This window comes from Bos taurus, chromosome 29, assembly GCF_002263795.3.
Source record: "Bos taurus isolate L1 Dominette 01449 registration number 42190680 breed Hereford chromosome 29, ARS-UCD2.0, whole genome shotgun sequence".
NCBI classification, from domain to species: domain Eukaryota; kingdom Metazoa; phylum Chordata; class Mammalia; order Artiodactyla; family Bovidae; genus Bos; species Bos taurus.
This window is the reverse complement of record NC_037356.1, coordinates 17979009-17999926: the sequence shown is the minus strand read 5'-3', so window position 1 is coordinate 17999926 and position 20918 is coordinate 17979009. Positions and strand designations below refer to the sequence as shown.

The 20918-nt window shown below is 45.4% G+C and overlaps 2 protein-coding genes across 2 annotated transcripts; one reads left to right on the top strand and one right to left on the bottom strand.

The window, feature by feature from the left end:
* The first annotated feature begins 4980 nt into the window (after positions 1–4980).
* Positions 4981–10887, top strand: THRSP (thyroid hormone responsive). The gene is given in 2 exon segments (NM_001040533.1): positions 4981–5470; positions 9988–10887. A coding segment is annotated over 1 exon segment (453 nt). The 5' UTR covers positions 4981–5012; the 3' UTR covers positions 5466–5470; positions 9988–10887.
* Positions 10888–12562: 1675 nt separating this feature from the next.
* Positions 12563–20756, bottom strand: NDUFC2 (NADH:ubiquinone oxidoreductase subunit C2). Its single transcript, NM_176642.3, is given in 3 exon segments — positions 12563–12746; positions 14578–14721; positions 20437–20756. Coding segments are annotated over 3 exon segments (363 nt in total). The 5' UTR covers positions 20606–20756; the 3' UTR covers positions 12563–12696.
* Between the last annotated feature and the right edge of the window lie 162 nt (positions 20757–20918).

The following is a 20918-nucleotide window of genomic DNA, read 5'->3' as shown; positions in this document are numbered from 1 at the left end:
GGAACATTTTATCTTTCATCTGCCAGGTAGGCCTGGACACAGTCTCCGTCTGTAGCCCTGACCGTGCAGACTCTCCTGCCCCCTTCACAGGGCTACTTGGTCTGTTCTGCATTTGTTCATTCATGCAGCTCATTGAGGGGCTTCCTTGGTGGCTCAGATTCCTTGGTAAAGAATCTGTCTGTAATCCAGGAGACCTGGGTTTGAGCCCTGAGTCAAGAAGATCCCCTGGAGAAGGCAGTGGCAACACACTTCAGCATTCTTGCCTGGACTATTCGATGGACAGATAAGCCTGGTGGGCTACAGTCCATGGGGTTGCAGAGTCAGATATGACTGAGTGACTGACACCCACACATAGAGTTCATTTATCCCCCTGTTATCAGTTTGCTCACTCACGCATGCGTGCAGCTCCCCTTCCATCCCTGGGGCCATGTCCGTGAGCAAGTCTGGGAATGGACGAGCCTGAGATGAGATTATGATGCATACACAGGGGCAGAATAACACAGTGGGCCACAGAGGGGCTGTGCTTTGGTGGAGTCCCCCAAAGTCTAAGCTGTAGAGGTGTTGTAGCCACACGTTCCGGGAAACAAACTCACTCAGAAGGACAATGCAGATAGTGGAATGCAGTTTATTACACCAGCGGGCCCAAGGCAGAGTCTCCTCTTAGCCAAGGACCCCGACCAGCATTTGTGAAAATCTTTTATACCCCATGTGTTCGTGTCTGAACCCACCACTCCAAATTCCTTGAGACTTACATAAACCAAGGAAAATACAATCCCAATAACCCCATCATTCACGTGCTATGTGCTCATGTGCTCAAACAGTCAAACAATTAGCCAATAATCAATAAACCTGAGGTTACACTCCAGTAGATACAGAAAAATTTATGGCCTGTCTGGAGGAAGGGGTGATTAGTGTATGTTTTCTCTTAGGTGATGAGTAACCTAGATATGATCTTCAAGGTTCCCCTGTCTGGGGGGGCTCTTATCCTTCTGTTGTTTTCATAGGCACTAAACACAGAGTTCAGAGTCCATTGGAAAGGTGGCTGGGCATGATCATCATGAACAGGCCTAAGATGAAGTCCAGGCCCTATGAATTCCTTCTTCAGAGGACTTAATGAAGACCAGTCCCCTTGTTGAATAGATGGGGAAAGGGAGGCCCAGGAGGCCACTGCTGATGGGGCCCTCCTGCCCGGCCCACCACTCTGGCTCAGTTCTCCCAGCCCTGTCTATAAGCAGAACATCATGTTTTCCAGACCCGAGTCAGTGACTCTGGACCTGGGTTAACGAGAAAGGCACTAGACCTGGGTAATGATATCCTTAGTGACCCAAACATGGATTCAGAAGGAATTATACGACCAGGACTGAAAGGCCTTTTCCTCAGAGATCTCCAAACCCTTCCCTTTACAGTCATGGATGCTAGGGCCCAGGAAGCCTGGTCACAAGTGGACCTGGACGCAGGCCCGGAACCCAAACCACAGTGTCCAGACTCCTGGTCTCTGGCTAAATCCACTGCTCAGCCATCCTGGATGTTCAAATACAGAGGAAGCCCCATTTTCCAGAGGAAAGATATTTTAAGAATGTTTTCCCTTCCCTGGCAGTCCTGTACTGGGACTGTGCTTTCACTGCCGAGGGTGTAGTTTTGATTTCCCGGCCAGGGAACTTCGACTCCCAAGCGGCATGGTGTGGTATTTTCCTAGAAAAGTAAAAAAGCAAACAAAAAGTATTTTAGGGCTAAAATGAATTAGTCAAATGTTTACTTAAGTAATCTATTAAAATTATATTTTCCCACTTTATTAATTTAGAAAACTTGCTGTTTTCCACTCATAGGTTAGGAAATAGTTTTATGCAAATTCTCCATGTAGCTGACTGACGGAGTTAATGTCGGGCTAATGCATCTTAATTGGAGGATAATTACTTTACAATGTTGTGTTGGTTTCTGCCATACAAAAACATGACTCAGCCATAAATATATATATATGTTCTGTCCATCTTGAACCTCTCTCTCTCCCACCCTCCACCCCATCCCACACCTTTAGGTTCTTTATACATACATATATATACATATTTGGCTGCATCAGGTCTCAGCTATGGCACACAGGATCTTTGTTACATCGTGTGGGATCTTTCATTGCAGTGCATGGACTCTCTGGTTGGGACACACAGGCTGAGCTGCTCCACGGCATGTGGCATATTAGTTCTTGGACCAGGGATGGAACCTGCACTGTTGCAAGGTTGGATTCTTAATCACTGAACCACAAGCGAAGTCCTCTGGCTAATGTATATTGCAAACTGTTTGTTTACATTAACATATTGAGAAAGAACAGTGTGTATGAGGAAGACTGCCAGGACAGGAGTATGGCATACCTCTCCTAGAAGTCTGGAAAAGAGCCTCCCTTTAGAGTCAGGCCCATGAGCTGATTTTGAGCACCTGCCATGCCTGGGCCATGTGTGGCTGCAGCCACTTGGACTCCCTCACTGGGTCAAAGGCCTCACTACTGCCTCCTTCCAAGCCAGGGACCCTATTTTTCAAGGTGACTGGACATTATAACCAAGGACTCTAGAGTGCATCAGAAAGTGAGTCTAATGGTAATCCATCAGCCAGCATCTACTGAGCATTTGCAGGTCTGGGCACCAGGATAGGTACAAAGGGAATGGAAGTGTATGTAGCAAGCCCTAGAATGGAAGAATAAAGGAGAAATTAGGAGCATAGCATAGGAAATAGGAATGGCCAGGAGGCAGTGCATGTTTACTGAGGTTTTGCAATATATATCAGGTATTACACACAAATGTTGTCTCTAGTCCTCATAACTGTTAATATCAGTGGGCAGGATTTACCACTAATTCCAATTTCTGTTTGTCTAAAAGCTAATAGTGTGCATCTTAAGACTAATTACTTGACCTTCTTAGGCTTCAATTTCCTCCTCTGTGAACAAAGACTATCTACGCCATAGGATTATTGGGAGAATTGACTTCTGTTCTAAGCACTTTGCATGTATCAGCTTAGCTTAGGATAGCAAATCCTCAGTCAATGCTTGCTCTTATCATTATTATAACTTAGGAGGAAGTTGAACCTTAAAGAGGAGTGGTGACTAGCCCAAGGTCACACAGCCAGAGGGAAGAGGAGTTGACCGTGCTCTATGTTCTGCTTACAACCTGCAATACAGAAAGGGTTACAAGTGGAAGCTTTGCCCTCACAGCAGACCCATGGCTGGACTTGACTGCCCTCTGTGCCTTAGAGAGGCAAGGCCAATTGTCCAATGCAGGGTGACCCCAGGTCATCTGCAGCCATGTGCCTGGCCAGCCCATCAAGGGGTCCTGGAGAGAGGGATGGCTGTCACTTTCTTCTGAGGCCTGGAGAGCTGGGCTGGGCCTCCTCCTGTCATGTCTGAGACTCCCCTTTCCTGAGTCTCAGTTTCCTCATTTGGAAAGGGGGACACTAATGTTTTTCTGCTCAATCTGCAGTGTGACTAAGCAAGTTAAAGATGGTTTTTTCACACTATCCTGTTGTGCTCATATAAGCAGAGTTAAGGCCCATGACTTTTGGATAGGGTGAATGTTTTGATTTCATGGGGGAGGGGTGGCGGGGCTGTGTAGCGAGTTAGATTCCAGTTCAATACAAAGACAAACAATCTCATGCCTCCGGGCATAGGAGTAGAAGGAAGTGGTCCAGTGGGTGAGCCCCAGTCAGGAGGGTGCAGAGGGGCCCCTGCCCGGAGTGGGGGTGAAAGTAGCCTAGTTGAGACAAGATGACCTCCCACGGGCTCCTCCTCCTGTCTCCTCCCATGCTGGGGCAGAAGGTACTTAGTAAATCTTTCCTCTCAAAGTGGAGTTGCAAGCAGGGCCTGACTCAGAACCCAGAAGGCCTTGTTCACTTGACTCTGCTACTAATTGCTACTAACTTGTGAAACTTGGAACCTCTCACTAGGGTTCATTTTTCTAATTATTAAGAAGTATAGCAAACACAGTTTGCCAGCTGTGAAAATGTGGCAATGCAAGGGATTATTATCTCAAGACTGTTGGCCGAAACACTGGGTCAATGGTGAAGACGAAGCTTCATAACTCATGGGATTACAGGCTAGTATTGAGAGGGACCTGAGCATTAATCCAGCAACTGAAGGGATAATACATCTGGGGACTACACTTTGTGATTTACAAAGCATTTTGTTTAGCCTTGTCTCCTTACAATAACACCTCAAATCTACAGACAAGGAGATGGATCCTGTTAACTTGTATAACTTATGCAACTTCACACATCAGTCTAGACTCCTAACTGGAGGTGAGAGAGAGGTGGTCCCAGGCTGGAATCCCAGCCCCAAAGGCACCATGGGCAAGTTACTTTAGCTGTGTGCACCTCAGTTTTCTCATTGGTAAAATGAGAATGTTAAAGCACTCATTGTATGGACTGGGTGAAAGAGCTCAGTGTAGTACTTGATGCAAAGTGAGCGCTCTTAAGTGTTAACTAGCAAACGATGACAACACACAACTGAGAAATTGCAGAACCAGACTTCTGGCTCCCATCTGAGAGCTCTTTGTCCCACATTAAGCAGTTTCATGGCGTGACCCTCTTTCCTAGTTCATTTCACAGCTGAGGCACCCAAATGAAAGAAGCAAGTTGGACATTAAGACACAGATAGCCAGTGGGCAGCTTGGTCTTAGGTGACCTGAGAGAATTAATTATTGCCTCGGGGTCAAGTGCACCAGCTGCCAAAGGAAAAGGCTGCCCTGTAAATGGCTCTGCAAGCTGATGAAGGAGGAGCCGGGCTCTTTCTGACGCAGTCACAGAACACTGAAATGACAGTCAGAAGTCTGGCAGTTCTGTTGCTGGGCAGATGGATCACCTGATACAGGACGTTGGGACCCAAGCCCTAGGATTGGCCTAAAAGAGGGCTGTGTTGACCTACTGGCTGGGTCTTGGCATCCTGTCAAACTGCTGTGCATACTGACATAAAAATAACAGCCTGGAAACAGAGGCCGAGGCAGTCTGCAGGACTCCATATGGAAGATAAAGCCATCATGCAGGTGCTGACCAAGCGCTACCCCAAGAACTGCCTGCTGACCATCATGGACCGGTACCTGGCCGTGGTGCGCAACATGGAGCAGGTGGTGATGATCCCCAGTCTTCTGCGGGACATGCAGCTGAGCACACACGGGTACCATGCCCAGGCGGGCGCCTCCGATCTCTACAACTACTTCACCATGCTCAAGGCCATCCGCATGGATATGGAGCACGGGCTGCTGCCCCGGCAGGAGTGGCAGGCCAAGGTGGCAGGTGGCAAAGCCGAGGGAGCTGAGACTGAAGCTGGAGAGATGGAAGAGGCTGAGGAGGAGAGCGTGTTGGGGCAGCTGGACCTGGAAGCCCAGTTCCACCTGCACTTCGCTAGCCTTCATCATATCCTCACCCATCTTACCCTGAAAGCGGAGGAGGTGACAAGGAGATACCAGGAGAAAATGGGACAGGCCGTGTAGGAAAGGTAATGGTGGCCGTGCTCATGTCCACCGAGGGCATTCCAGGGGAGGAGAGGGAGCAGTGGTGAACCCAGTGGGAAAGGGCGAGCCCGGCTCTCAGACAGCCACCCTCGCTTTTGAGTATTGAGACCACAACCCAGGAAGGCCCAAGGCCAGGCCTGTCTTACTCTCCTTCTGACCCAGAATTGGTGAGTAATCATGGTGAACTATTATGGAAACATAAGGAAAAGTGGTTGGTGTGTGCATGCCTTATGTGCACTTGTATGCATTTATTAGTAAGTATGCAAATATTTGGACTTCCCTGACAGTTCACACGGTAAAGAATCTGCTTGCACTGCAGGAGACCCGGGTTCAATCCAGGTCAGGAAGATCCCCTGAAGGGCATGGCTACCCACTCCAGTATTCTTGCCTGCAAAATTTCATGGACAGAGGACCCTGGTGAGCTACATTCCACAGGGTTGCAAAGAGTCAGGCATGACTGAGCAACTAATATTTTGCATCACTTCATGTGAATATTTGGAGCTGTATGAACTGAACAAGTGTGTTCTCACCATTGACTTCTTTAAGAATCTGATTAAAGCCAAGGACTCTCTCCCCAGAGTCTAGGCATATAGACATATATATGACTGTATATGCAACTTCAGAGGCCCATCCATGAATTCTAAAATAAGAACCTCTGATGTCACATATTAATAATAGCTTCTATTTGAGCATGTAATAAATGTCAATATAGTCCCTAAATGCTTGAGATAGGATGAACTCGTTTAATCTTCATAACAATTCTAGGAATATAGTTTTTATTATTTCTATTTTATAAATGAAGAACCTTACCCAAGGCACGTGTTTATTCGGGTGTTGAATGTGAGTTTTGTGTGTGTGTGGCACTGCTTCCAACGTTTTTTCTAGTTATGGGATATGGAGAATTATATTTATATGGCATCTGGGATACATGGGTGAAGCTGCCGGGGTACATGACTGAGGCTGTTCACCAGAGTCCCGCAACTAGCAGAGGTGCTCTGGCCATCCCAAGTTGCAGCCAGCCAAGCGGAAAGTTAAAGGACCACCTTGTGGACACTCTAACTTGTACTAGGCACACCAGCGTGGAGGCATGCCTGCTGGGAAGCCCAGTTGAGAGGACATATACATACATGTTGGGATCTGAGCCCAGAAGGGCTGGGGTTGTGAGGTGTAGGTGAAGGAAGCTAGACAAGCAGGTGGTGGTGCCACACAGGGTAGGAGGTTGGAAGGGGATCTGGGACGGTCTTGGGTGGGTCACTCCTGGGTAGATGGGAGAAATTTGGCCACAACACCTGCCAATTTTGATCCTGTGTCACATGCCAGCCCTGTTCCCATTAGCTGGCTTCATCGGTGATAAACCATGTCCATGTCCGTGGGAATCTCAAAGCACCCGATGTAAGTATTTGGGCAGAATTTTTATCCTCATTTTACCTGTAAGAAAATTAAATCCAGATAGAGGAAGTGTCTCACCCAAAGTCACATAATTGTTTAGTCGCTAAGTTGTGTCCATCTCTTTTGACCCTATGGACTGTAGCCCACCAGGCTCCTCTGTCCATGGGGTTTCCCAAGCAAGAATACTGGAATGGGTTGCCATTTCCTTCTCCAGGGGATCTTCTTGACCCAGGGATTAAACCTGAGTCTTCTGCATTGCAGGCAGATTCTTTACTGCTGAGCTACCAGTGAAACCCCGCATAATTGGTAAGGGGATAAAAAAAGCAAGACTGGCCCCAGAGCTGGGCATTCTTTTTTTTTTTTTTTTTGGCTGTGCTGGGTCTTTGTTTCTGCACGGACTTTCTCTGGTTGTAGTGCACGGGTTTCTCACTGGGGTAGCTTCTATTTTTTTTTTTACAGTAAATGTGAAAATACTTGGACATTTTTATCTTTGTTTAGTTTTGGCTGCACTGGGTGTCCATTGCTGCATGCAGGCATTCTGTAGTTGCGGTGAGTGTGGCTGACTCTAGCTGTGGTGCGCGGGCTTCTCACCGCAGTGGCTCCTCTTGTTGCAGAGCATGGGCTCCAGGGTGCACAGGGCTCAGTAGTCATGCGCACAGGCTTAGTGGGATCTTCCCGGGATCTCACCTGTGTCCCCTGCATTGGCAGGCTGATTCTTAACCACTGGACCATAGGGGAAGCCCCTGGGGTAGCTTCTCTTGTTGTAGAGCAAGGCTGTAGGTGTGTGGGCTCAGTAGTTGTGGCACACGGGCCTAGTTGCTCCGTGGCATGTGAAATCTTCCCGGACCAGGGATCAAACCTGTGTCCTCTGCACTAGCTGGCAGATTCCTAACCAGGGAAGTCTGATCTGGGTGTTCTTTCCGTCAGATTTAGTCTCTGCCATATTTCCTGAGGCTACTCTGTAATGATGGGTAGTACACATGGACCCTAAATACACAGTCTAGAGAGTTCTGCTCAGTCATTTTCCCTTTCCCTACCTCAAACCTGGGCTTCCCAGGTGGCTCAGTGGTAAAGAATCTGCTTGCCAATGTAGGAGACTTGAGTTAAATCCCAGGGTCAGGAAGATTCCCTAGAGAAGGCAATTGCAATCCTCCCCAGTATTCTTGCCTGGAAAATCCCATGGACAGAGGAACCTGGGGGCTACAGTCCATGTGGTTGAAAAAGAGTTGGACATGACTCAGTGACTAAACAACTTCAAACCTGCACCCAAACTGCCAACTTCAACCCTGTGTCCCTCTCCTCTTGAAGCTCCCTGAGTGGCCTTTCAGAGGTTCTTCTTGACTGTAAGGGGGCTGGGTCAAGAGCTCTGGGTTCAAGTTCTGATCCCACCTCTAATGAGCTGTGCAGCCTTGCTTTTGCTCACTTCTCTGGGTTTCAGTTTATTCACTGAATAATAAAGGTATTAGTAAAAGGATTGGCACTTGAACAGGTTTATAGTTTAAAATTACTTGCATATCAATGATCTAATGGAATTACAATTCCCTTTAACACATGAAAAAACCTGGAGGTCTGAGAGAGAAAATGAGTCTGAGGTTACTCAGGAAATGGCAAAGCCAAGATGTGAATGGACCCTGGCCTAACTCACATCTAATTCCTTTCCTCTACACTACAGATTTCCTTAGCACTGTAGAATTCTGCAGCAAGGGCTGGAGGTAAGAATTAGGGATGGCAGAGCAGTGAGATACATCACTCCTTGACCTGCCAAACCTCTTGGAAGACAAGAGCAGCCAGTTTTACACTGTAACACACTTCAACACACTCTAACTTGTTTTTTGTGTGGCTGAAGCAACAGTTAGAACTGGACATGGAACAACAGACTGGTTCCAAATAGGAAAAGGAGTACGTCAAGGCTGTACATTGTCACCCTGCTTATTTAACTTCTATGCAGAGTACATCATGAGAAACGCTGGGCTGGAAGAAACACAAGCTGGAATCAAGATTGCCGGGAGAAATATCAATCACCTCAGATATGCAGATGACACCACCCTTATGGCAGAAAGTGAAGAGGAACTAAAAAGCCTCTTGATGGAAGTGAAAGTGGAATGAAAAAGTTGGCTTAAAGCTCAACTTTCAGAAAACGAAGATCATGGCATCTGGTCCCATCACTTCATGGGAAATAGATGGGGAAACAGTGGAAACAGTGTCAGACTTGATTTTTCTGGGCTCCAAAATCACTGCAGATGGTGACTGCAGCCGTGAAATTAAAAGATGCTTACTCCTTGGAAGGAAAGTTATGTCCAACCTAGATAGCATATTGATAAGCAGAGACATTACTTTGCCAACAAAGGTCCGTCTAGTCAAGGCTATGGTTTTTCCAGTGGTCATGTATGGATGTGAGAGTTGGACTGTGAAGAAGGCTGAGTGCCGAAGAATTGATGCTTTTGAACTGTGGTGTTGGAGAAGACTCTTGAGAGTCTCTTGGACTGCAAGGAGATCCAACCAGTCCATTCTGAAGGAGATCAGCCCTGGGATTTCTTTGGAAGGAATGATGCTAAAGCTGAAACTCCAGTACTTTGGCCATCTCACGCGAAGAGCTGACTCATTGGAAAAGACTGATGCTGGGAGGGATTGGGGGCAAGAGGAGCAGGGGACGAGAGAGGATGAGATGGCTGGATGGCATCATTGACTCTATGGACATGAGTCTAAGTGAACTCCGGGAGTTGGTGATGGACAGGGAGGCCGGGCGTGCTGTGATTCATGGGGTTGCAAAGAGTCGGACACAACTGAGCGACTAAACTGAACTGAACAAAAGTTAAAAAAAAAAAAAAAAAATCTAGCTTCTTGTCCTGGCTCTGCACTGATCTCTTTATGCCCTGGACAACTTATTTCACCTTTCTGTAGTTTTCCTGCTAGTAAAAGGTAGAGATGAAGCTAGATGATGTTTTGCAGCTCTGACAACCATATTCTTCTCATAGTGCTGTAAGGCCACTAGGGTTTTTCTACAAACACTTTTGCACTTTTTCAATAGGTTTCCTATTTCAATAGACATGTGACAGCACTTTAATGGTGTGAACTTATACTGACTTGTTTTTTTAAATTTGTGCACCCACAGCTTACTCCACATGATAGAAGGCAGTCCCTGTGATGAAGACATGGTGCAGTTTGCTAGCTTGATGATGCTAAGACCAGAAAGACCTGGACCTGCAACTACAAGTGATGATTTGGATGTCTGGGAATCCTCCCTACCTTCCTCTGAGCACCAGTTCCTGGACTCATCACTGCGTCACCGTTAGGCTGCCTGCTGCTGTTCACAACTCCTCACTCCTCTTACTAGCTTGGGGTGGAAGCCAGTGATTCATGAGGGACCACATGTCTGTCACCTGGTCAGTGTGTTACAGTAGAAACAGAAGTTCTAGCATCTGACTAACCAAAGTTCACATCCTTCTCTCTTGGCAGTCATTAACTGCAATTGTGGCCTAAATTTCCTCGTCTATAAAATGGAGATGGTGTTACCTATCTCATGAAGTTGCTTTGAAAATTAAACAGTAAGTCAAAAGCATCTGGCATGTGAGAGCTAATATTATAGGTCTATTTTTCCTCCCACCCTCAACTTCTATTTGTTCTAGTCCTCCCTTACTTTCTACCCTACAGAACTAAGAAGCCGAGTCCTCAACTCTGAGTGGTTCACACTCCTATGCCTATTGAGCAGAGATAAACTATAAACTTATTTATTGCAGCAATAAAAATACCTTGTATTTGTACATATCTTTATTAACTTCTAAAGTGCTTTCTCAGACATGATTTCATTTTTAACAAGTAGGACTCAAGAGAAGAGAGGTGGAACCATGTGATTTTGTCCATCTGCTTATATTCATACTGCCACCTAATCTCAAATCACATGTAAACAATTTTATTAATCTCCAAAACCTAATCTGATTATGAAATCTGAGCTTAGAAACAAAAACTTTGGACAAGTTTTTGGACTTGATAAGCAATAAAGAGTAAAACCTCATTCTAGTTGTGTGGGATCTTTTACTTCTAATCCACTGTAGATGGGCTTCTCTGGGGGCTCAGATGGTAAACAATCTGCTTGCAATGCAGGAGACCCAGGTTCAATCCCCTGGAGAAGGGAACGGCTACTTACTCCAGTATTCTTGCCTGGAGAATTTCATGGACAGAGGAGCCCCGAGGGCTACAGTACATGGGGTTGCAAAGAGTCGGACACAACTTAGTAACTAACACTTTCACTTTCCACTGTAGACAGTGTTAGCTACTGAGCTCACTTTCCCCAGGATGTCCCAACTAAGAGCTGAGACCTCTTTGCTGTATCAGTCTCCTAGCTATTCTCCTGGTTGTGAGTTTCCTCCTTTTAAACCACCCTCTATGGTGTTGCAGAGAGCTCAGCAATATAACCATGACCACGTTCAGATCACATCAGTCACTCAGTCATGTCCGACTCTTTGCGACCCCATGAATCGCAGCACGCCAGGCCTCCCTGTCCATCACCAACTCCCAGAGTTCACTGAGACTCATGTCCATGGAGTCAGTGATGCCATCCAGCCATCTCATCCTATGTCGTCCTCTTCTCCTCCTGCCCCCAATCCTTCCCAGCATGAGTCTTTTCCAATGAGTCAACTCTTCACATGAGGTGGCCAAAGTACTGGAGTTCCAGCTTTAGCAGCATTCCTTCCAAAGAAATCCCAGGGCTGATCTCCTTCAGAATGGACTGGTTGGATCTCCTTGCAGTCCAAGGGACTCCCAAGAGTCTTCTCCAACACCACAGTTCAAAAGCATCAATTCTTCGGCACTCAGCCTTCTTCACAGTCCAACTCTCACATCCACACATGACCACAGGAAAAACCACAGCCTTGACTAGACGAACCTTTGTTGGCAAAGTAATGTCTCTGCTTTTGAACATGCTATCTAGGTTGGTCATAACTTTCCTTCCAAGGAGTAAGTGTCTTTTAATTTCATGGCTGCAGTCACCATCTGCAGTGATTTTGGAGCCCCAAAAAATAAAGTCTGACACTGTTTCCACTGTTTCCCCATCTATTTCCCATGAAGTGATGGGCCCAGATGCCATGATCTTCGTTTTCTGAATGTTGAGCTTTAAGCCAACTTTTTCACTCTCCACTTTCACTTTCATCAAGAGGCTTTTTAGTTCCTCTTCACTTTCTGCCATAAGGGTGGTGTCATCTGCATATCTGAGGTTATTGATATTTCTCCCGGCAATCTTGATTCCAGTTTGTGTTTCTTCTCTGTTTAAAATCCTTTAGTGACCTTCTACTACCTAGAATCGAGTCAAAATTATTCTACATGACTCACAAAACCGTCCATCATCTGGCTTGCTTGGTTCACTCTGCACCAGAACTGGAGCAGGTGAAACTCTTCTGTAAAAGGCCATATATTAAATAGTTCAGGCTTCACAGACCATAAGGTCTCTGTCATAACCACTCAACTCTGCTGCAGAAGGAAGCAGCCATTAACATGTAAACAAATGAGCCTGGTTGTGTTCAATAAAACCGGACTGGCAGTGAGCCAGATGTGGCCCACAGGCTATTAGACTGCCAACTCTGAACTAGAACTAAACTCCATTTTAAAATCTGCCAGATGTCTTCTCAAAACTAGCTAAATGGAAACTGACCATTCTCTGATAAACTGTTTTTTTGACAAAAAGGAGTCAGAGCACTTATAATGACCATTTTAATCACAAGGTGTTAACGTTAAGAGATTAACATAAACTTCAGATGTCATAGAAACAGTTCAACAAAATACAGAAATAACTTGTATCAATTAAACCGGAGCAAACATTTTGGAGACTTCAACGCACTGGATGGAATTCTTCAAAAACTTCCCCGTAAGTTTTCTTATCTATAAAAAGAAAAATCACAAAAGATTTTAAAATCATGTTTAAAAAATCACACTTCCTAAAGAAACATTAACACTTAATATTCTTATAGGAACTGCTTTATTTTCTAGTCCTCAACCCAGCTTCCCAACCAGGCATTTTGTTCCACTGAATGAAGAACTGCTTTGAGTCTATGGTGATGTCCAGATGGTTGTCTAGAGAGGCAAAGTGCTGTCAGAGGGATCCTGGCTGAAGGAGTGGAAGCAGGATTGAACAGGGAGCGGCCCGGAGCTGAGGTGGTCAAGCTTTCCATGGCTGCACTATTGGTGCAGAAGGCTCTTTGCACACCTGCCAGTAATCTGCTGCTCAGAGAGAATGAGCCTGTGAGGCTACACGCACTGTCAGAGGGAGTTAGTGGAAACATACAGGCAAAGAGCCAGAGGTATGGGTCGAAGGACTAACTGCCACTGGGTCTCCCTCTTAGAAATCACTATTCCCAAGATCCTTCCATCTCCAACATCCAGCAATCCTGACTATTCCCATCCCAGACACAGCCACTATTCATGGCTTTGTACTAGTCTTTGAGCTCTTTACTGCAAAAAAAAAGCCGTACCCTTCTGATCCACCACAAACATCACATATATGCCTGAAGGATAAGGAAATTATTATTAAGAATCATACAATTTCAGAGTTAAGTAGGACCTTACAGATCACCATTCAGTCTGATGAGATTTAAAATGCTTAAATTGAAATGCTTACATATTTACATAAATAGGAAAATCTAAAAATCTATAAAATTACAAGTTTAAAAATTTCCTACACTCATTCATTCACGTATGCAAATATCTATATTGCATATTTGTATAAAATATAAACAAGAAAACAGCTGTATTACAGTTACATTCATAGTTGCACAAAGATAAGTAGAGTGTGGTCAGAAAATTCCTGTCTATAGCACGATGACTCTTGAGCAGGAATCTGTAGGTGCACAGGGTGGAGATGGGGCAGGAGGAAGACTCAGGGGCACCGCATGCACGCAGTGACATAGGGCAGGCTCAGGACAGCATTTCAAGCGGCACGAGCTGAGTGACACAAGATGAGGCAGGGTTCTGTGTAGGTCAGGCCAGGCATTATTTATTAAATGCCTACTATGTGTAGGTTCTGGGCTGGAGGCGGGAGAAACAAAGATGAAGCTTCAGTCCAGTGAGGAACACAGTCTGTGTGTATAATGGGGTGGATAAAAGTCTAAGTTAAGTGTTTATACCAGGCAATCAGCCTGGGGGGAAAAAGCCATCTTAATGGAGTCTTGATTTTATCCAAAAGGTAATGGATAACTATTTAAGCATATCCATATTTATCCAGAGAGATGTGATTTTGCTAAGAACAAAAGCAGAGGCAAGCTGGAGGCAAGTGCAGGAGTCTACACAAGGGATTACCAGGGCCTGAACCAGGGTGGTAGCAGTGGCAGAGAGGAGAGTTCAGAGTTGAGAATTATTTAGGGATTAGAACGGTAAGACTTGATGACTAATGAGAAGTCAGAGACAGCTGTGAAGACGATTCCCAGGCTTCTGGCTGGAGCACCCAGGTGGGCGGTAGTGCCATTCACTGGAGCAGGACACAGAAGCCCAGGAGGTCTGGGTGAGCAGGGGGGACGTGAGTCCTGTTTGCTGTTTGAGGGACGCAGAGGTGCTCAGCCAGAAACTGGATATATGAATTCAAGAGAATTTTGGTCTACAGACAAAGAGGCGGAAGTCAACAGAACACAGAAGGCCTGAAGTCACAGGCATGCGAAAGATTAACTAGGGAAAATGGCACAGAGCAAGAAAGAAGTTTTCTACAATGAACTTGAAATACCTTTTTCAGGAAAATCCTCTGGATGTGACTTTATATATGAGAACATATCGTGGTCCCTCACAGCATACATATAGTCTTGACGTTTTAAAAGATAATATCCAACAAAAACAAAGGAAGTAATATATAGAAGCTGGCGATGCAAACCTGAAATCAAAACCACAAATTCCAAAGAAAGCAAAAATCAGTCTTGTGTGTTAAAAATCACATTTTTAATGTTTTAGATACATAGTTTGTAATTTCTTCCAACATTCTTAAAAAAAAAAAAAGCTGTTGCATATGGGTATTTTGAACACACAGCTATGACCATGGAACATCTTCCTAAGGATATCTGGCAACTATGAAAAGCAACATTTTGTCTACAAATGTAACTATCAACAGAACCTAAAATTTTTTAAATTCATGTTTTATAAGTTTCTTCAAGGATAAAGGTGGATAAGCACAAAAACTTGAATGATAGACTGACAAAGGAAAAAAAAAAAGCTCTTCTTTTTTAATAGGTTAACTTTAGACCTTAGACTTACACTAACCTGCATTCCAGGACATGTTCAGGACATGATGAGTAGAGGTTAAAGCCCTCTACAAATGGTCTAAGAGCAGTTTGGTTTGTCTCCAAATACCGATTTGTATTTACATATCTAGTGGTTACTAAAACAGTACACTGTACTACAAATACATCTCATTCTCTTGTATCCTCTGAATTTTCTAATTTTGCAAGTACTACCTATTCAAAAACTATCTCTAAAAAAATCATCCTACTGGGACGTCCCTGGAGGTCCAGTGGTTAAGACTCCATGCTTCTACTGCAGGCGGTGTGCACTCGATTCCTGGTCAGGGAACTAAAATCCCACATGCTATTCAGCACAGCAAAAAAATAAAATCATCCTGTTATAATAAGACTGGAGAGGATCAAATCACATGATCTACAAAGCCAAAGTTTTAAATGTGAAGGGGAGATCCAAAGGTATTAACTTTATATAAATTTTTTTTTTTTTACAAAAGGCTAAGTGTAGATTTTATAGCAATGCCTATTCCCAGCCATTCTCGTATCCCACACAGGCTTTCAATCCTATAGTTTTATCTATTATCCAAGTACTGGTAACCCATTAGTAACATCGGACTCAGATACCTATCTAAACAAATATATCCAAATATCTGACAGATACGATAACCTGGATTCTCCCAAACCAACTCAGTTCCTTCCTATTCATATCTTTTTCCTGAAAGACCATTTACCCAGAAATCCAAGTCCTGGGTAATAAGCATACTAATTATCATTTTTTTTCCCACCCTTATCCTCTACATTCAGTCACTGTCAATTCTACCTAATAAATATTTCCTTAACTCATGCTCATTTATATAACTGGTTTACCTTTCATCTCATTTTCTACTCCACATTGATTCCAGCTTTTACCCTGTCACTAGAGGAATTTTTACTAAAACACAAATTAGTTCGTCAGTCCCTTCTTCAATGATGGTTAACAAGACCCCAATCTCCCGCATGTGACCTCCCAGGCCCTTCATGAGCTGACTCCTCCACCTTCATCTTCTGACACTCCCTGGTATACATATTGTGCCCAGCAACACTGAACTACTTCTAATTCCTCACATAACCCAGGCTCCTTCATACTTCTATACATCATGTACTGATTACTTCTCTGCCCAGCAATGTCCTGATCCTTCAAGGCTTAACTCACACAACACTTCTGCTAAGAAGCCTTCCTAAAACTTTCCTGGAGTTAAAAGGATGAATTCATCCCTCATGATATGTAAACTGCTATAGTAATTATTTCTCCCTCTACTACCAGGCAAAGTCAATGTTTCGCTCATCTTTATATATTAGCACACAGACAGCACTTAATAAATAGGCAATAAATGGATGAATGGTCTTGGGCAAATCAATTTACTACCTCTAAAACAAAGATAATAATACCTAACCGTTTTTCACAGTAGTTACTAAAAGTGTTTTGGGAAAAATTGTAAAACAATAAAAATACAAAATATCACTATGATCTGGGATTGGACAGCACTCAGACTATTTTGCATTCTCCCTTACCCCGAAAGCAGCTTCCCTGATAGCTCAGTTAGTAAAGAATCTGCCTGCAATGCAGGAGACCCTGGTTCGATTCCTGGGTTGGGAAGATACCCTGGAGAAGATAGGCTAGCCACTCCCGTATTCCTGGGTTTCCCTTGTGGCTCAGCTGCTAAAGAATCCGCCCGCAATGCGGGAGACCTGGGTTCAACCCCTGGGTTGGGAAGATCCCCTGGAGAAGGGAAAGGCTACCCACGTCAGTATTCTGGCCTGGAGAATTCCATGAACTCTATAGTCCATGGGATCACAAAGAGTAGGACACGACCAAGCAATTTCACTTCACTTCACTTTACCCAGAAAGGAGATTCCCAGGTGGCACTAGTGGTAAAGAACCCACTTGTCAATGCAGGAGACATAAGAGATGCAGGTTCGATTCCTGGGTCAGGAAGATCCCCTGGAGGAGAGCATGACAACCCACTCCAATATTCTTGCCTGGAGAATCCCATGGACAGAGGAGCCTGGTGGGCTACAGTCCATGGGGTCACAAAGAGACACAACTGAACTGACTTAGCACTGAATAGCACAGCACTTACCCCAGCCACTGCTTCCCCTAATGAGCCACCTGTAATACCACAAAGTGTGCTGTGTTTTCCCATGTGCCACTGGACTAGATAACAGACCCAGACTCTCTGTGTTTACCCATATCCTGCACAGAAGATAGGCATGGCCTGGCCTCTTCTCAAGTCCCCATTTCCCTAGCCTCTTCTCTTTCAGCAGTGGTCTCCCTCTCACCATATACACAATCCCTTCACAATCATTTTCCTCTTTTTTCCTTTACTCAGTTGACCTAAACTTGAAAGCCACAGTGCTCTTTGCAGAACACAATAAATTACTCTTACCTTAGACTAGAAATCAATACAGATGAAGTTTTGCAGACTACACTTCTATACTAAGTCTAACTTTAGGGCAGGTGAGCGGTATCCAGAAACAAGGGTTTAAAAATAGGTGATGGGAGAAAAGCTTAAGAAAAAACTGTATTTAATATTTTCTGTGTACTTGAAAAAGATCTGCACAGATATCCCAACTACCTAGAGAATGCCAGATACTCTCCATGGTCACAGCTGGAAAAAATCCACCATGTATTCCTCCTTCCCCATTCTTCCTACTCTATCTGTATAAGTTTGTATCAGAATTCATCTTTTTCATAGATATGCCCATCTGGTTTGTAAATCTCTGGATGGTTCTATATTTCCTTGTTATCTACACATTCATTCAATAAATACTCACTGAGCATTACTATTCGGCAGACATTGAACTAGATAAATACAGTATGCATTCAATAAATGCTGCTGAGGGTAACGATTTCAATAAAGTTCTCAAGGCCTGAATTTTCCAAAGCAACAAGGGAAACTCAGGAACTCTGACCCCTAGGCCTGGGCTACGTGCTTTACATTCATCATCCCCCCTAGTTCTCACAGCCACACAAAGAGGTAGATACCATCCCTATTTCACAGATGAGGAAACTAAAGCTCACAGAAATAAGTAACTTCTCCAGAATCAAATGGCGAGTAGGGAGGAGGAGGTGCATCAAATTCGAAAGCTTGTGCTCTTAACCACTATGTTCTTCGGTCTCCCAGAAAAGGCACAAAACATTCTTTGACAACAGCAAGGTGAGATTAAGTGATACAAACTTCAAATTTCAGCCAATCTTTTCTTCTTCTGGAACACCATCTCTCTGATCTGAACCTTCTTCAGACTCCTAAAGTACTGTCTGCTCACCCAGCTATCAAAACACCTGTCACGCCTAGACTCATACCTGCTTGTCTCACTGACCCAATTAGGAGTTCCTCAAGAGCAGGTCAGTATTTCTCCTCCCATACCCAATGTGTAACACTGCCTGGCACAGAGAAAAAGCTCAGTCAGGACTCAACAAATATACAGTAAACTGTGCAACAAGAGCTAAGCAAAGGGAAACCTGTTAGCACCTTCTGTGTGCCACATTTACCTATAGATTCTCACTTAATTCTCACAAAAAAATTTGCAAAGATGAATTATTCTCACTTTATAGGTGAGGAAACTTAAGCTCTGATCAAGTAACTTGCCCAAAGTGACAGAAATGGGAAGCAGTGGGGCAAGGCCATTTAACTCCAAAGTGGACCTCTTTCCATTACACCAAGTAACAGGCCTGGGCAGTGTGGAGTTGTGATAAAAAGGGAGAACACTCCATAGTTCCTAGTGGCAGAAATGGACAAAGATCACTCATTTCTGTGGAGTGGGGTCATGTCCAAGGCAGATGGGGTTTCAAGTCTATTTGAGCCCTGGAAATGCTGACATCTGGTGGGTTGGGAGTCAACCTCCAGGCATACATACACCTGGGAGGCAAAAGAGGCACAAGGGAGTGATTTCTGGTTGCCTGAAAGAGTGTAAGTTCCTCAGTCATGCCCGACTCTTTGCCACCCCATGGATTGTAGCCGGCCAACTCCTCTGTCCATGGAATACTCCAGGCAAGAATACTGGAGTGGGTTGCCATTTCCTTCTCCTGGTTTCCTGAACCACTGAATTAGTTTTCTTCCTAACTGGGCTTTTTGGCTCCAGTTTCTAACAAAGTCAACCTTTTAAAACACAAGTCCAATCACTGTATTTCCTTGGCAGCTTTCAAAAATTATGTAAGGTTCCCGACTGCCTGGAGAATAAATGGCCACAATCTACCTAAATCTTTGTTGCCTTATCACCCTACTCTGCACTTACTCATCATCAACTGCCCTCCCATCCCCATGCTCTTGCTTCCATTCACTCTCAGTAGCTTCCCATGGCCTGGAAGGCTCTCTCCAAGAATTCCTCTGACAGATCATGGCTAAATTCAAAAATATCTCTTATAAAGTTTCCCTCTTTTCCCTTGGGAAATCCACAGACTTTAGCACAGTTACTGTGTCTCTTGGGCTTCCCAGGTGGCTCAGAGGTAAAGAATCTGCCTGCCAATGCAGGGGATGCAGGTTCCATCCCTAGGTGAGGAAGATCCCCTGGAGAAAGAAACAGCAACCCACTCCAGTATTCTTGCCTGGAGAATTCCATGGACTGAGGAGCCAGGCTGGGCCCATGGGGGTCGCAGAGTCAGACACGACTGGGCACGCACACAGTGTGTCACTTATTATCACGGCTGGTCTCCGACAGGTGGACACGGACTTACTGGGAAAGACAGCCTGCTACTCAATGTGAGGTCCCCAGACCAGCAGTGGCTGGGAGACTGGGACCACGAGGCCTTTCTCTCTCCAGGGCTAATGAATCAGAATCTGCATTTTAACAAGACCCTCAACTTATCAGTATGCACATTAAATCTGAGAAGTGCTGGTTCTCAAAGTAGACTCTTGGGGTTTACAAACAACTGTGCTACTTACGACCTTGGTCAGGCTGCTTTAACCTTTCTAAGGCTGTATCCCCACTGTGGCTAATGCTCCCCACTCTATCTTACCCCATGGCGTTTGATGACTAAATGCTATAACGTAGGTTTAGTAGAGCACTGGATAGACTGAGAGCTAATTTTTGCACCCCTACAAAGCGAAATGAGAGGGGAGCAAGCAGTTCCGTCCGGGGTCCTTCACAGACTCACTGCGAGGTCGTGGGTTGCGCTGCATCTGTTTCCTGAAATGACACTCTAGCCGGCCCGATTCTGAGAAGCTCAAGGGGAGCGGATACCTGAGACAGGCGAGACAGGGCCAGTTAACGCGAAAAGGCCCGGAAAAGCGGAGGCACCCAGGCAGCCTAAGGCAGAGCCGGCCCTCAGCCCTACGACCCCAGCTCCTCCCGGCCGATCCCGTCTGCGCAGCCCTCACCGGCCAACAGCACCGGCCTCCGCCGGATCGCGTTATCAATCAGGCCGGAGCAGTAGCCCAAGAAGCCTACGAAGGCCAGCCGCGGGTCCGTCAGTTTCGGCGGCGGCAGGCTCCGGGCCTCATCAGGCAGGAACTGGAAGGTAGCTCGGCCCTGCCGTCCAGTCATCATTGTGACGCCGTTCCCACTTGAGGCCTTGCCTCAGGCCTTCAACTACAAAGAAAACCACAGGGACCACTGCAGGGGCCCAGGCTGAAGATTTCACCTCCGAGCGCTAGGCTGAAGGGCATGGCGCAGGGCGGTGCGGCACGCAAAGGCTTCCCCGGGCGCGCTGCTGCCGGAACCGCGCGCGCGAGGTTCCGGGCTACTAAGTATCCCAAGTCGCTAGTCTCCCGGGCGGCGCTAACGCCACAAGTAGAAGTTCGGGGGTTAGGTACCTATCGAGCACTACAATAAACGAGGCAAACCCGGAGAAGACTAGGAG